We start from the raw sequence: 13,171 nt of genomic DNA, 5'->3' as shown, positions 1-13,171 counted from the left end.
GAGCCGATATCGTGCCTCTGTACTCCAGCCTGGGCTACAGAGCGAGACTCCGTCTCAAACAAACAAACAAAAAATAAATAAAAATAAAGAGGAGCACTCTTGGTTTTGAGGTCTTCTTCAGGCTGTCCCTGAACTCAGTGTCCTTGTAGAGACCAAAGTTGCTTCTCTGGGAAGTTGTCTGCAAATTGGCCATAAAACCCTGTTCCCTGATACCTTCTTGTTTCCTTCCTAGACGTTGGATATTTATGCTAGTTTATGAAGACTTCAGAGCACTGAGGCCCAGGCCTTGACACTTTCTGACCTCAGTTTCTTGTCCAAAACAACTGTGTTGGTAACAAGGCACTTTGGATAGGCGGGGGCTGTGGCATGTGGCATTCCGCAGTGTACAAGATCAGGACACTGTCCTGAGGTCCTCCATGTTTTCTAGGCTTGATAAGACTTGGGTAGGCTCAAGCTGGGCATGGTGGCTCACACTCGTAATCCCAGCACTTCAGGAGGCTGAGGCAGGCAAATCACTTGAGGTCAGAAGTTCAAGACCAGCCTGGCCAACATGATGAAACCCTGTCTCTGCCAAAAAATACAAAAATGAGCCAGGCATGGTGGCACGTGCCTGTAGTCCCAGCTACTCGAGAGGCTGAGGTGGGAGAATTGCTGGAATCTGGGAGGCAGAGATTGCAGTGAGTCGAGATTGCACCACTGCACTCCAGCCTGAGGAACAGAGTTAGACCCTGTCTCAAAAAATAAAATAAAATAAAATAATAAACTTGGATAGGCTCAGAGCTTGGCCATGGCCCTTGATTCACCTCAGCTCAGAAGCCCTCCTGGGAAATAAGATTAAGCCAGCCTGACAGTGGAGATTGAGAGGCCTGGGCTCAGCATCTGGCTGGATAGCTGGGAAGGGATAGTGGCCAGAGAAAGTCCGAGGTTATAGCTGGGCCCCTCCTTGGCCCCTGCCCACCCCCTCTCTCAGTCTTTGTGTCAGGGAAGGAACATGCCTTGTGGGGATGGTGGACAGATTCATCCCTAGAAGCTGTGGGACCCTCCCACCCCCAGCCACCACCACCCAAGAATCCCCAAAGCAAGTGGGAGAATCTCCTTTCAGGCTGGTGAGAGATGAGCAGTGGAGGAGGCAGTGAGAGTTTTTATGGAACAGTAGCTGAGAGAGCACAGAGGCTCAGGGAAGCTGAGGGTGTCCTTGAAACCATGTGTTGGGGTGCTGGGGCATAGTTCCCCATCCCCTCCCTGGGGGAAGGAAGACTAAGGTTGATCCAGCAGACTATCCTATGGGGCCCAAGGGACAGGTGGATTTACATGAGAGCACCCAGAGTCTCTTGGAGTGATTACTAGCGGAGAACCCTTGGGAAAGGCTGGATTTGCAGCCAGCACTGGGCAAGCAGGGGACACACACGTTATGCTCTACTGTGGAAGCCTCATACTCGATCAATGTAAGAATCTTCTTTAGGAAACAACCAAACCAAAAAAGCCAAGCCTCTTTACTGCCTGGCTCAGGGTTGATGCTCAAAGAATATTTGTTAAATGAATAATGACTCTTAATTGATTAATAAACTGTAAGTTTGGAATTAATACCTCATACTCTTGGCATTGAAAACGATCCTGTTCCCCGGAAACCCTGGCCCTGTTCACCTCTGTCGAGTCTGTACAAGAGTTCACATCGATCCAGCATCCACCTTCCTGGGTTCCTGGGCTCTCTGCCCTGATCTCTCACAGAGGTTGGGCCAGGGTAAGGAGAAGAGGGGGCCTCCCCACTTGCTGTGGGGCGAGGAGACAGCCGTGGGACAGCTGCCTTCCCAACCACCAGCCCCACTCTGTAGTTCCCAAGTTCTGTCTCAGGAAGCCCTCTTCCTCAAGGGAACCTTCCTGGATTTCTCCTACTTCTAACTCTGCCAAATTCCCTCCTCCCAGGATAGACATGAATTCAAACATTTCTCATTTGCTATGTCATTTAAGTTCTTTTTTAATGTTCTCAGTCATCTGCTCCCTAAATACCCCCGTAACTGGGTGGATCACCATTCTGGGGGGTGGAGGGGTGGCCTGGGGGAGGTAGAGCTGTGCCCTCAGGCAGCTCCAGCCTGCAGAGGAGGAGGCAGGTCACATGCAAAAAATGCTCCAAGACTCGAGGAAGGAATCCTGAGGTCAGATCTTGAGCACCAGGCCTGTGCTGGGCAGGTGGGGTATCTGCTGAGGTAAGACCCCTCCTCCCAGACTGGGCTCCCAGGCTTCCGACCCAGAGGGGTGTCACTCCAGCCATGGTCCTGAGGCTGGGGCCTGGGTGAACTGGTGGCCTCTCATCCCCCAGTCTCCGTGGCCAGGTACAGTCGGTGGGAGCCGAGGGCTCGAAGGCGGGTGGCGGCTGCGGGGGAAGGCGGTGGGCCCACGGGGTGGCGCAGGCGGCTACAGGTCAGGAGCAGGTCAAACAGCAGCAGCTTGAAGAGCAGCAGCCGCAGCACCCCCAGCCACAGGACCCCGCCCGGCATCCCTGCGAGGAGGAACCGCTCAGGAGCCCGCAGGAGCCTGCAGCCCCCCGACCCCAGGAGAGAACGTCCACGGAGGAGAGGGCCTTGTCTTCTGCCCTTGCCATTGCCCGTCCCCTTGACCCCTCCTCCAGGGAAAGTCCATCCCGGTGTCTAGCCTCCATTCTTACTGGTAATAATAAATACCTTCCTTGCCTTCATTTTATTTTATTCCCCAACAATCATGGGGGTAAGGGTAGGGGCCAGGCAGGACTTAGCATCTGACGCAGAGAGTAACTAGCTCAAAATTCTTTTTTTTTTTTTTTTTTTTGAGATGGAGTCTCACTCTGTCACCCAGGCTGGAGTGCAGTGGCCCGATCTCAGCTCACTGCAACCTCCACCTCTTGGGTTCAAGTGATTCTCCTACCTCAGCCTCCCCAGTAGCTGGGACTACAGGCATGTGCTACCATGCTCGGCTAATTTTTGAATTTTTAGTAGAGACGGGGTTTCACCATGTTGGCCAGGCTGGTCTCGAGCTCCTGACCTCGTCATCCACCCACCTCGGCCTCCCAAAGTGCTGGGATTACAGGTGTGAGCCACCGCGCCCAGCTTCAAAATTCTCTATTTGGTCAGGAAGCAGAGTTGGACCACAGCCCAACTTCATGACTGTCCATCCAGTGCTCTTTCCATCACCCCAGACAGCCTCCCATTTACACAGCCTGTAATGCTAAGACCCCCTGCCTGGGCTGCTCAAGGAGGACTCCAAAGACCCCTCTATTAGCTGTCACCTGTGCTTCTCAACTAATGTCCAAGAATTAGGCTAAGGTCAAAGGATTCACCCCCATCTTATCCTAGGTAGACTGAGGCCCATGCTAGCCAGTGCCCCAACCTAGCATGACAGCCTCTACGTGGGACACCTACTGACCTCCCGTGTAAGACCCATTAGGCCAGAGCTGAATGCCCCACCCCCCAGGCCCAAGGTCCTGGTCTCAGCCTCTTATTCCCCATCCCTTGCCCAGAGTACTCACCCCTGAGAGGCTCCCAGGGGCAGGTCCTGGCTGTAGAAGCCTCTCCTGTTGTCCAAGGAGAAGGGAGTGAGTCTTTGGGGATGGGCCATGCACTCTGGAGGCCATCCCCAGTGCTATGCCCAGGCCCTGGCACAGCATGGGTGTCAAGGCATTGGGGTAAATGGACAAGTGAGCCAGCAGCAGAAACCCTGAGCCCGTTTGCTGCAAGTCCTCTGAGGGCCCAAACATCCCTCACTTTGCACTGTTCCCCGTTCTGTGCCCTGGGGAGGCTGGGGTGCCCAGCACTCTCAGATAAGGAACTGACCGTCTTCACGGCATTCTTTGAAAGTCAGGGCACTGAGTTAACAAACATTCCCATTTGGAAGATGACAAAACTGAGATAATCCCCAGAGAGGAAGTAAGTCATCTGGTCAGTGATAATAATTGCTGACTGTTTCAAAATACAATGGAGGGGGAAACAAAAATCACTGGCTTTAGACATGTTACTTAGCCTCCCCATGCCTGTAAAATTAAGGGAATTATATGATCTGTCTCATAAATGTGAAGTGTATAGAACACTGCCTAGAACAGAGTCAACGCTCAATAACTGGTAGTGATTGGTTAATTAGTTTGGTCCTTACAGGGTATCATGCATGTACACAGGGTGATATATCTATGTGTGTATAATGAATCCTAGGTAGAAGGAGGCATTTTTATCTTTGGAAGCCGTGCTGCAGAGCCTGGATTTCAAACAGATATTGCAGTTGCAAATCCCAGAATTCATGGCCCTGAGGCCACTCTCCCCTGAGCCCAAGTGTCACCTCACCCGGAGGCTCTACACTTGGACACCCTTCATGCCTTTGCAACCTGGAGCCTACCCTCCCTCCAACCATATCCTAGTGTGTGGAAGGGGACAGGGAGCATCCGCAAGGGCCCAGGCTCCATCCCCACCTGACAGCTGCAGGGGCTGTGTACTCCTGCTGTGGCCCTCAGCCCCAGGCCCAGTGTGGCAGACCAAAGGCTCCCAGGATGCCAGCTCCTCAGAGGGCAGGGAGAGATGGGCCAAGCTGGTCCAGGTGCCATCCGTTGCTGGGGAAGGGCCATAGGTGAAGGCATCCAGTGCACTACCGTTGCCGGCTGAGAACCAGATGGGGCTGTCAAAGCCAGGGGGTGCAACATCAAGGACCAGGCAGACCACCACCATCTGCTGTTTTCCATCCGCCAGTAGCGTGATTGGTGGGGCCAGAGAAGGAAAGGGTGTGCCACCCACACCTGCAAGAGAGCATGCACCTGTGGGTGCTAGACCAGCTTGTGGCTTCCCAGGCCAGCATTGTGTTGTAGGCTAGGGTTCTACATTTCTGTCTTTCCATCCATCCATCCATCCATCCATCCATCCATCCATCCATCCATCCACCATCCATCTACCTGTCCTTCTAGCCACTCATCCATTCCTCCCTCCTTGCATTTTCCCATCAAGCCACCCTTCCTTCCCTCCATCTGCCCATCCTTTCATTCACTCACCTATTTATCCATCCTTTCTTCTATCAGCCATCTATCCTCCATCTATTCCTTCCTTCTTTTTTTTTTTTTGAGACAGAGTTTCGCTCTGTTGCCCAGGCTAGAGTGCAGTGGCGTGATCTTGGCTCACTGCAAGCTCTGCATCCGGGGTTTATGCCATTCTCCTACCTCAGTCTCCCGAGCAGCTGGGACTATAAGCGCCTGCCACTGAGCCCGCCTGGCTAATTTTTTTTTTTTTTTTTTTTTTTGTATTTTTAGTAGAGACGGGGTTTCATCGTGTTAACCAGGATGGTCTCGATCTCCTGACCTTGTGATCCACCTGCCTCAGCCTCCCAAAGTGCTGGGATTACAGGAGTAAGCCACTGCGCCCAGCCAACTCCATCTATTCTTTCTACCTTTCATCTATGTATCTGTCTATCCTTTCACCCACCTCTTCTTCCATCTACTTGTCTATGATATCCGAGCCCCATTCTGTGCCAGGAACTAGAGATACAACATTGGGTAAGTCATCGTTCCTGCTCTCAAGGAACTCAGTTCCATGGGAAAGACAGTAAATGTGCAAACAAATACTTGTAATACCCTGCTGTGGCAGCCTCTGGTGAGGAAGGGAAGGAAACAGGACCTGGAATGAGATTAGAAGGGGCCTCAAATATATCTGTAACTTTTTGTTTCTTTTTTTAAAAGTCTGATTTAAACATGGCAAAATGTTAAACATTTGTTAATCTAGGTGGAGTGTGCATTGGTGTTTTTTCTTTTATTCTCAGCCTTTTTCTGTAGCCTGTAGTTTTTTTGTTTGTTTGTTTGTTTTTTGAGACGGAGTCTCCTCTGCCTCCCAGGCTGGAGTGCAGTGGCACAATCTCGGCTCACTGCAACCTCCACCTCCTGGGTTCAAGCTATTCTTCTGCCTCAGCCTCCCAAGGTCCCATGACACCACCCTGGCTAATTTTTATTTTTATGTTTTTAGTAGAGACTGGGTTTCTCCATGTTGGTCAGGCTGGTCTCGGACTCCTGACCTCAGGTGATCCGTCCGCCTTGACCTCCCAAAGTGCTAGGATTACAGGCATGAGGCACCATATCCAGCCTTTTAAAAAAATAATAATAATAATAATAAAAAGCTTTATTGGCTGGGCACGGTGGCTAAAGCCTGTAATCCTAGCACTTTGGGAGGCCGAGGCGGGCAGATCACAAGGTCAGGAGATCTAGACAATCCTGGCCAACATGGTGAAACTACATCTCTACTAAAAATACAAAATTAGCTGGGCGTGGTGGTGCATGCCTGTAATCTCAGCTACTCAGGAGGCTGAGGCAGGAGAATCGCTTGAACCAGGGAAGCGGAAGTTGTAGTGAGCCTAGATCGCACCACTGAACTCCAGCCTGGTGACAGAGCAAGACTCCGTCTCAAAAAAAAAAAAAAAAGCTTTGTTGGCTGGGTGTGGTGGCTCACACCTGTAATCCTAGCACTTTGCGAGGCTGAGGCAGGCCGATCACCTAAGGTTAGGAGTTCGAGACCAGCCTGGCCAACATGGTGGAACCCCATCTCTACCAAAAATACAAAAATTAGTCGGGTGTGGTGGTGTGCACCCGTAGTCCCAGCTACTTGGGAGGCTGAGGCAGGAGAGTTGCTTAAACCCAGGAGGCAGAGGTTGTAGTGAGCCGAGATCATCCCACTGCACTCCAGCCTGGGCAACAGCACAAGATTCAGTCTCAAAAAAAAAAAAAAAAAAAAAAAGACTGGGTGTGGTGGCTCACACTTGTAATCCCAGCACTTTGAGGGGCTGAGGCGGGCGGATCACCTGAGGTCAGGAGTTCGAGAACACCCTGGTCAACATGGTGAAACCCCATCTCTACTAAAAATACAAAAACATTAGCTGCGCATGGTAGCACATGCCTGTAGTCCCAGCTACTCTGGAGGCTGAGTCACAAGAATTGCTTGAACCTGGGCAAAGGTTGCAGTGAGCTGAGATCATGTCACTACACTCCAGCCTGGGTGACAGAGTGAAAAAAAAAAAAAAAAGCTTTGTTTAGATATAGTCCACATACCAGACAATTGACCCATTTGAAGTATAGATGTATTATTTCATAATCTGAAGAACTAAGTCATATGGGTACTACAAACATTTTTCCCATATTTTCCAAAATAATCCCTACTTCACACAATCTTTTTTTATTATTATTATTATTATTATTATTATTATTATTATTATTATTCTGAGACAGGGTTTAGCTCTGTCATCCAGACTGGACTGCAGTGGTGTGGTAACAGTTCACTGGAGCCTTGGCCTCCTGGCCTCCCAAGTAGCTGGGACTACAGGCACGCGCCACAACACCTGGCTAATTTTTAAATTACTTGTAGAGACATGGGTCTCCCTTTGTTGCCCGGGCTCAAGCTGTCCTCCCGCCTCGGCCTTCCAAAGTGCTGGGATTACGGACATGAGTCCCTAGGCCCAGGCTGCAATCTTATTCTTTTCAGCAAAGATGGCTCATTTAATATGTAACAGAATTTTATTTATTATTTTTTGAGATGGAGTCTCACTGTCTTACCCAGGCTGGAGTGCAGTATCACAATCTCAGCTCACTGCAATCTCCACTTCTGGGGTTCAATAAATTCTCCTGCTTCAGCCTCCCAGGTAACTTGGATTATGGGTGTGCACCACCAGGTCTGGCTGATTTATTTTGTATTTTTTGTAGAGACAAGGTTTCACCATGTTAGCCAGGCTGGTCTCCAACTACTGACCTCAAATGGTCCTCCCACCTCAGCCTCCCAAAGTGCTGGAATTACAGACATGAGCCACCGCGCCTGGCCCAGAATGTTATTTTTGAACATTGCAATTTTTTTTTCTTTTTTTTTTTTGAGACAGAGTCTCTCCCTGTCGCCTAGGCCGGAGTGCAATGGCATGATCATGGCTCACTGAGGCTTCGACCTCCCGGGTTCAGGTGATCCTCTCACCTCAGCCTTCCCAGTAGCAGGGACTACAGGCAGGTGCCACCATACCTGGCTAATTTATTTTTTATTTTTTGTAGAAATAGGGTTTCACTATGTTGTCCTAGCTGGTCTTGAACTTCAGGGCACAAGAGATCCTCACACCTGGGCCTCCCAAAGTGCTGGGATTATAGGCATGATCCACCTTGCCCAGCCTGGAGTTTTTTGTGAATTAGGTATAGCCAGACTTAAGAAATGTCCCAGAGTGCAGGGAAGGAGGCCAAAGAATCTTGTGAGGATGTAGGGGTAAAGGGTACTCAGGAAAGATTTCTTAGAAGCCAAATAATTAGCCTAGGCCAGTCATGGTGGCTCACACCTTTATTCCCAGCACTTTGGGAGGCTGAGGTGGGCGGATCACAAGGTCAGGAGATCGAGACCATCCTGGCTAACATGGTGAAACCCTGTCTCTACTAAAATACAAAAAAATTAGCCAGGTGTGGTGGCACGTGCCTGTAATCCCAGGTACTCAGGAGGCTGAGGCAGGAGAATTGCTTGAACCTGGGAGGCAGAGGTTGCAGGAGGCTGAGGCAGGAGAATTGCTCGAACCCGGGAGGCAGAGGTTGCAGTGAGCCGAGATCATGCCACTGTACTCCAGCCTGGCGACAGAGCAAGACTCTGTCTCAAAAAATTAAAAAAAAAAAATAGGCCAGCAGATCATGAGGTCAGGAGATCGAGACCATCCTGACTAACACAGTGAAACCCCATCTCAACTAAAAATACCAAAAATTAGCGGGGCGTGGTGGCGGGCGCCTGTAGTCCTAGCTACTTGGGAGGCTGAGGCAGGAGAACAGCGTGAACCCGGGAGGCAGAGCTTGCAGTGAGCCGAGATCGCACCACTGCGCTCCAGCCTGGGCGACAGTGCGAGACTCCGTCTCAAAAAAAAAAAAAAAACTTATCCTACTAACACATAAATGGTAAGTTGTCCAGTCAGGATTTGAACTCAGATCTCTGTGACTCCAAATCCCATAAACCATCTTACCTTGCAGGGTGACTAAGATTTTGCCATGTGACACAGTGGATCATCTAGGACATAGCTTCAGACAGAGCTAAGCGTGACTCCTGACTCATTCACTTAATTTTCTGAGTTTTTTGTTATTATTATTATTATTATTATTATATTATTATTATTATTTTTTGAGATGGAGTCTCACTTTGTTGCCTCGGTTGGAGTGCAGTGGCATGATCTCGGCTCACTGCAACCTCCCCTTCTGGGTTCAACCGATTCTCCTGTCTCAGCCTTCTGAGTAGCTGGGACTACAGGCACGTGCCACCATGCCCAGCTAATTTTTTGTTTTGTTTTGTTTTGTTTTGAGACAGAGTTTCACTCTTGTTGCCCAGGCTGGAATGCAATGGCATGGCAAACGTGACTTGCTGCAACCTCTGGCTCCCGGATGCAAGTGATTCTCCTGCCTCAGCCTACTGAGTAGCTGGGATTACAGGCGCCCCTCACCGTGCCCGCTAATTTTTTGTATTTTAAGTAGAGTTGGAGTTTCACCATGTTGGCTAGGCCAACTCCTGACCTTTAACTCCTGACCTTAGGCTATCCACCCGCCTCAGCCTCCCCAAGTGCTGGGATTACAGGCATGAGTCATTGAGCCCAGCCAATTTTTTGTATTTTTAGTAGAGAGGGTTTTCACTGTGTTAGCCAGGATGGTCTCGATCTCCTGACCTCATGATCCACCCGCATTGGCCTCCCAAAGTGCTGGGATTACAGGCATGAGCCACCACGCCCGGCCTTTTTTTGTATTTATTTTTTATTTTTATTTTTTGAGACTGAGTCTTGCTCTGTCGCCCAGGCTGGAGTGCAGTGGCAGGATCTCAGCTCACTGCAACCTCTGCCCGCTGAGGTTCAAGTGATTCCCCTGGGTAGCTGGGATTACAGGTGCCTACCACCACGCCTGGCTAATTTTTGTATTTTTAGTAGAGATGGGGTTTCACCATCTTGGCCAGGCTGGTCTTGAACTCCTGACCTTGTGATCCACCTGCCTCAGTCTCCCAAAGTGCTAGGATTGCAGGCGTGAGCCACCGTGCCCAGTCTTTTCTTTTCTTTCTTTCTTTCTTTTTTTTTTTCTTTGAGACTGATTCTGTTTCTATCGCCTAGCCTGGAGTGCAGTGGCGGGATCTTGGCTCAGTGCAACCTCCTCCTCCTGGGTTCAAGCATTTCTCCTGCCTCAGCCTCCTGAATAGCTGGATTACAGGCACCTGCCACCACGCCTGGCTAATTTTTGTATTTTTAGTAGAGATGGGGTTTCACCATGTTAGCCAGGTTTGTCTCAAACTCCTGACTTCAAGTGATCTGCCCGCCTTGGCCTCCCAAATTGCTGGGATTACAGGTGTAAGCCACTGTGCCCAGCCAATTTTCTGAGTCTTTTTGTTTGTTTTGTTTTGTTTTCATTATTTATTTATTTATTTAGGTTGAAGGAAGAATATTTTTTCTGAGTCCCAGTGGTCTCATCAATATAATGGGGTTAGGTCGGGCTTAGTGGCTCATGCCTGTAATCCCAGCACTTTGGGAGGCTGAGTCAGGTGAATCACTTGAAGTTTGGAGTTCGGGACCAGCCTGGCCAACATGGTGAACCCCTGTCTCTACTAAAAACACAAAAATTAGCTGGGCATGGTGGCGGATGGCTGTAATCCCAGCTACTTGGGAAGTTGAGGTAGGAGAACCGCTGGAACCTGGGAGGCAGAGGATGCAGTGAGTTGAGATCGTGCCACTGCACTCCAGTCTGGGCAACAGAGTGAACTCTGTCTTAAAAACAAAAACAAAAACAAATAATAATAATAATAATAATATAATGGGCTGGGCACAGTGGCTCACGCCTGTAATCCCAGCACTTTGGGAGGCCAAGGTGGGCAGATCATGAGGTCAGGAGTTCGAGACCAGCCTGGCCAACATAGTGAAACCCCGTCTCTACTAAAAATACAAAACATTAGCCGGGTGTGGTGGTGGGCACCTGTAATCCCAGCTACTCGGGAGGCTGAGGCAGGATAATCATTTGAACCTGGGAGGCAGAGGTTGCCGTGAGCCAAGATCGCACCATTGTACTCCAGCCCGGGCAACAGTGTGAGCCTCTGTCTCAAAAAAAAAAAAAAAACCTCCAGAGCCTTTTCAGTTACATAGACAGAGACATTCCCCAAGTTGAGTTCGGCTTCCATTTCTTCCATGAAGCCTCCCAGGATTGTTCCTGCTTACCCTGGTTACTTCCTTCCCGAGCTCAGGCCTCCTGCCATGGGCTCCCTGTGTTCCACATAGGTGTGGTTTACTCCCTAATGAAGGAGTGCCTGTGAGATACTTGGGGCCAGCTTTAGATCAAGGAGACCCCCCCGACTCAAAAACCATGGACCTTCCCCTACCACACACATGCACACATGCACATGCTTCTAGATGAAGCTGGAATTTTCCCCTCAAGACATGAGTCCTTTGGCTCCAATCTTGATCATGGGAGGGTGGGGGTAAATACCCTGGGAAGAGGCCTTGGGACCTACCCTGAGCCCATTGATAAGGGCAAGCTGGGAGTGAACCTGAAACACCCTGAGTCCTATTGAACTAGGGCAGGCACCCTGAGGGCAAGAAGGACAGGACAGGACCTCACACTGTTATCCATATCCCATCATTGCATATCACATCACACACCCTGGCTACCCTAACCCCACCTTCTATGGATGCCCATCCAGTTTGTTCTCATTTCTCTATACCTCTAAGAGGTGCAGCCTCCCTACCAACACTGTGGGCTCCAGGGCAGGAGGACGTGGGAGCCCCAGAGCAAGGTGGCTGGGAGGAAGAGTACAATGGGAAGAGCACAGTGGGTGAGACTCTCCCCAGAGGTCCCTAAATAGTTCTTGTCCTGCCTCACTGCAGCCCATCAATACCCAGGGAGGTCCAGAGTGAGGGAATGGGCTTGGGCAGACTGAGGAGGAACAGAGAGGAATGCAAAGAGGGGGCTCACCTGTGGGTAGGGTTGGACACTCAAGGGCCAGGAGAAATAGCAGCCATGTCCCGGCCATGGCCCACTCGGAAGGAGGCAGGACCCAGCTGCAGACCTGAGTTGTGGCTGGGGGAGGAGGCACCCACAAGACTGCCTTCTAGGCCACAGGCCCAGCTGCACCTCAGCTGTTCCACCACGAGCCGTTTTCCCTGGTGATGGGCCCCTCCTTCTGCCCTGGCCCCCCAAACCCAATCCTGTCTCATGGGCCAGGGAGCACAGGGTGCCTCTCCCACACCAGGAGATGGACACCTGCACTTCCTCTGAAGACAGAGCACTTCAGTCTGCAAAGCCCTGCTTCAGGGCAGCTACCATCCATAGGACACAGAGTACCAGGTGGCTTGACAGGGTTGACATACAGCCCTTCACTTGATCCACTCAACCACTGTGAGATACATTTCACAGGTGAGGCAACTGAGGCTTACAGAGAGTGAGGGACCCGTCCAGGGCCACACAGCTGACAGGTACCAGAGCCAGGGCTTGAACTGTTTTTAGATGGCTGGCTTTATTACAGGCAAAAAGATACCCAGGGCCAGGCGTGGTGGCTCACGCCTGTAATCCCAGCACTTTGGGAGGCCGAGGCAGGTGGATCATGAGGTCAGGAGATTGAGACCATCCTGGCTAACATGGTGAAACCCCGTCTCTACTAAAAATACAAAAAAAATTAGCCAGGCGTGGTGGCGGGCACCTGTCGTCCCAGCTACTCGGGAGGCTGAGGCAGGAGAATGGCGTGAACCTGGGAGGCAGAGCTTGCAGTGAGCCGAGATCACACCACTGCACTCCAGCCTGGGCGACAGAGTGAGACTCCGTCTCAAAAAAAAAAAAAAAAAAAAAAAAAAAAAAGATGCCCAGTAAACTTTTTGCCATGTTGTTACAACCCTCCTTTTTATTTGTTTATTTATTTATTTTTTAGAGATGGGGTTCTTTCTTTGTTGCCCAGGCTAGAATGCAGCAGTACAATCATAGCTCACTGCAGTCTTGAACTCCTGGGCTCAAGTGATCCTCCTTCGTTAGCCTCCTGAGTAGCTAAGACCACAGGCATGCGCTACCACACCCAGCCAATTTATCTTTATTTTTATTTTTTGTAGAGATGGAGTCTTGCTTTGTTGCCTATGTTCGTTTCGTACTCCTGGGCTCAAGCGATTCTCCTGCTCTGGCCTCCCAAAGTGCTGGGATTACGGGTGTGAGCCACATGTCTGGCATTGATTATAC

The 13,171-nt window shown here is 50.3% G+C and overlaps 1 protein-coding gene across 1 annotated transcript; it reads right to left on the bottom strand.

The window, feature by feature from the left end:
* Positions 1–1,973: 1,973 nt before the first annotated feature.
* Positions 1,974–12,238, bottom strand: PTCRA (pre T cell antigen receptor alpha). The gene is given in 4 exon segments (XM_007972537.3): positions 1,974–2,497; positions 3,500–3,544; positions 4,430–4,750; positions 11,924–12,238. Coding segments are annotated over 4 exon segments (846 nt in total). The 5' UTR covers positions 11,982–12,238; the 3' UTR covers positions 1,974–2,075.
* Positions 12,239–13,171: the final 933 nt, after the last annotated feature.

The sequence above is a fragment of the Chlorocebus sabaeus genome, chromosome 17, assembly GCF_047675955.1.
Source record: "Chlorocebus sabaeus isolate Y175 chromosome 17, mChlSab1.0.hap1, whole genome shotgun sequence".
Classification (NCBI taxonomy): Eukaryota; Metazoa; Chordata; class Mammalia; order Primates; family Cercopithecidae; genus Chlorocebus; species Chlorocebus sabaeus.
Note: the sequence above shows the minus strand (reverse complement) of the source record. Positions and strands in the feature narration are given on the sequence as shown.